The 269-nt window shown below is 61.7% G+C and overlaps 1 protein-coding gene across 1 annotated transcript in view; it reads left to right on the plus strand.

Annotated features, from left to right (window-relative positions):
• Positions 1–21: 21 nt before the first annotated feature.
• The window catches only part of LOC104465179 (derriere protein-like), a gene marked incomplete at both ends in the record, with an annotated part of 1,942 nt that continues 1,694 nt past the window's right edge, over positions 22–269 (plus strand). The window contains 1 exon segment of the mRNA XM_010078121.1: positions 22–267. Within this exon segment, the coding sequence (XP_010076423.1) occupies positions 22–267 (246 nt within the window).

The following is a 269-nucleotide window of genomic DNA, read 5'->3' on the forward strand; positions in this document are numbered from 1 at the left end:
GTGGGGCTGCTCCCGGGCGTTGGAGCCAGCCTGGCCTGGGCTCTGCTCGGCCTGGCTCTGGGCATGGAGCTGAGCCTGCAGGAAAGTTTGCTGTTAAAATCCTTGGGTTTGAGAGCCAAGCCCAGCCCCAAAAACCCCGTTCCTGTGCCCTCCGTGCTCTGGAGGATCTTCCAGAGGAGGAAGATGCTGCCTGCTGCAGACAAAGAGCTGGGAGATGGGTGTAGGGTGGAGGAGTTGAACGTCCCCGGGAACATCGTCCGCGTCTTCGC

Source organism: Pterocles gutturalis, unplaced genomic scaffold (assembly GCF_000699245.1).
Source record: "Pterocles gutturalis isolate BGI_N339 unplaced genomic scaffold, ASM69924v1 scaffold30638, whole genome shotgun sequence".
In the NCBI taxonomy this organism is placed as follows: Eukaryota; Metazoa; Chordata; class Aves; order Pterocliformes; family Pteroclidae; genus Pterocles; species Pterocles gutturalis.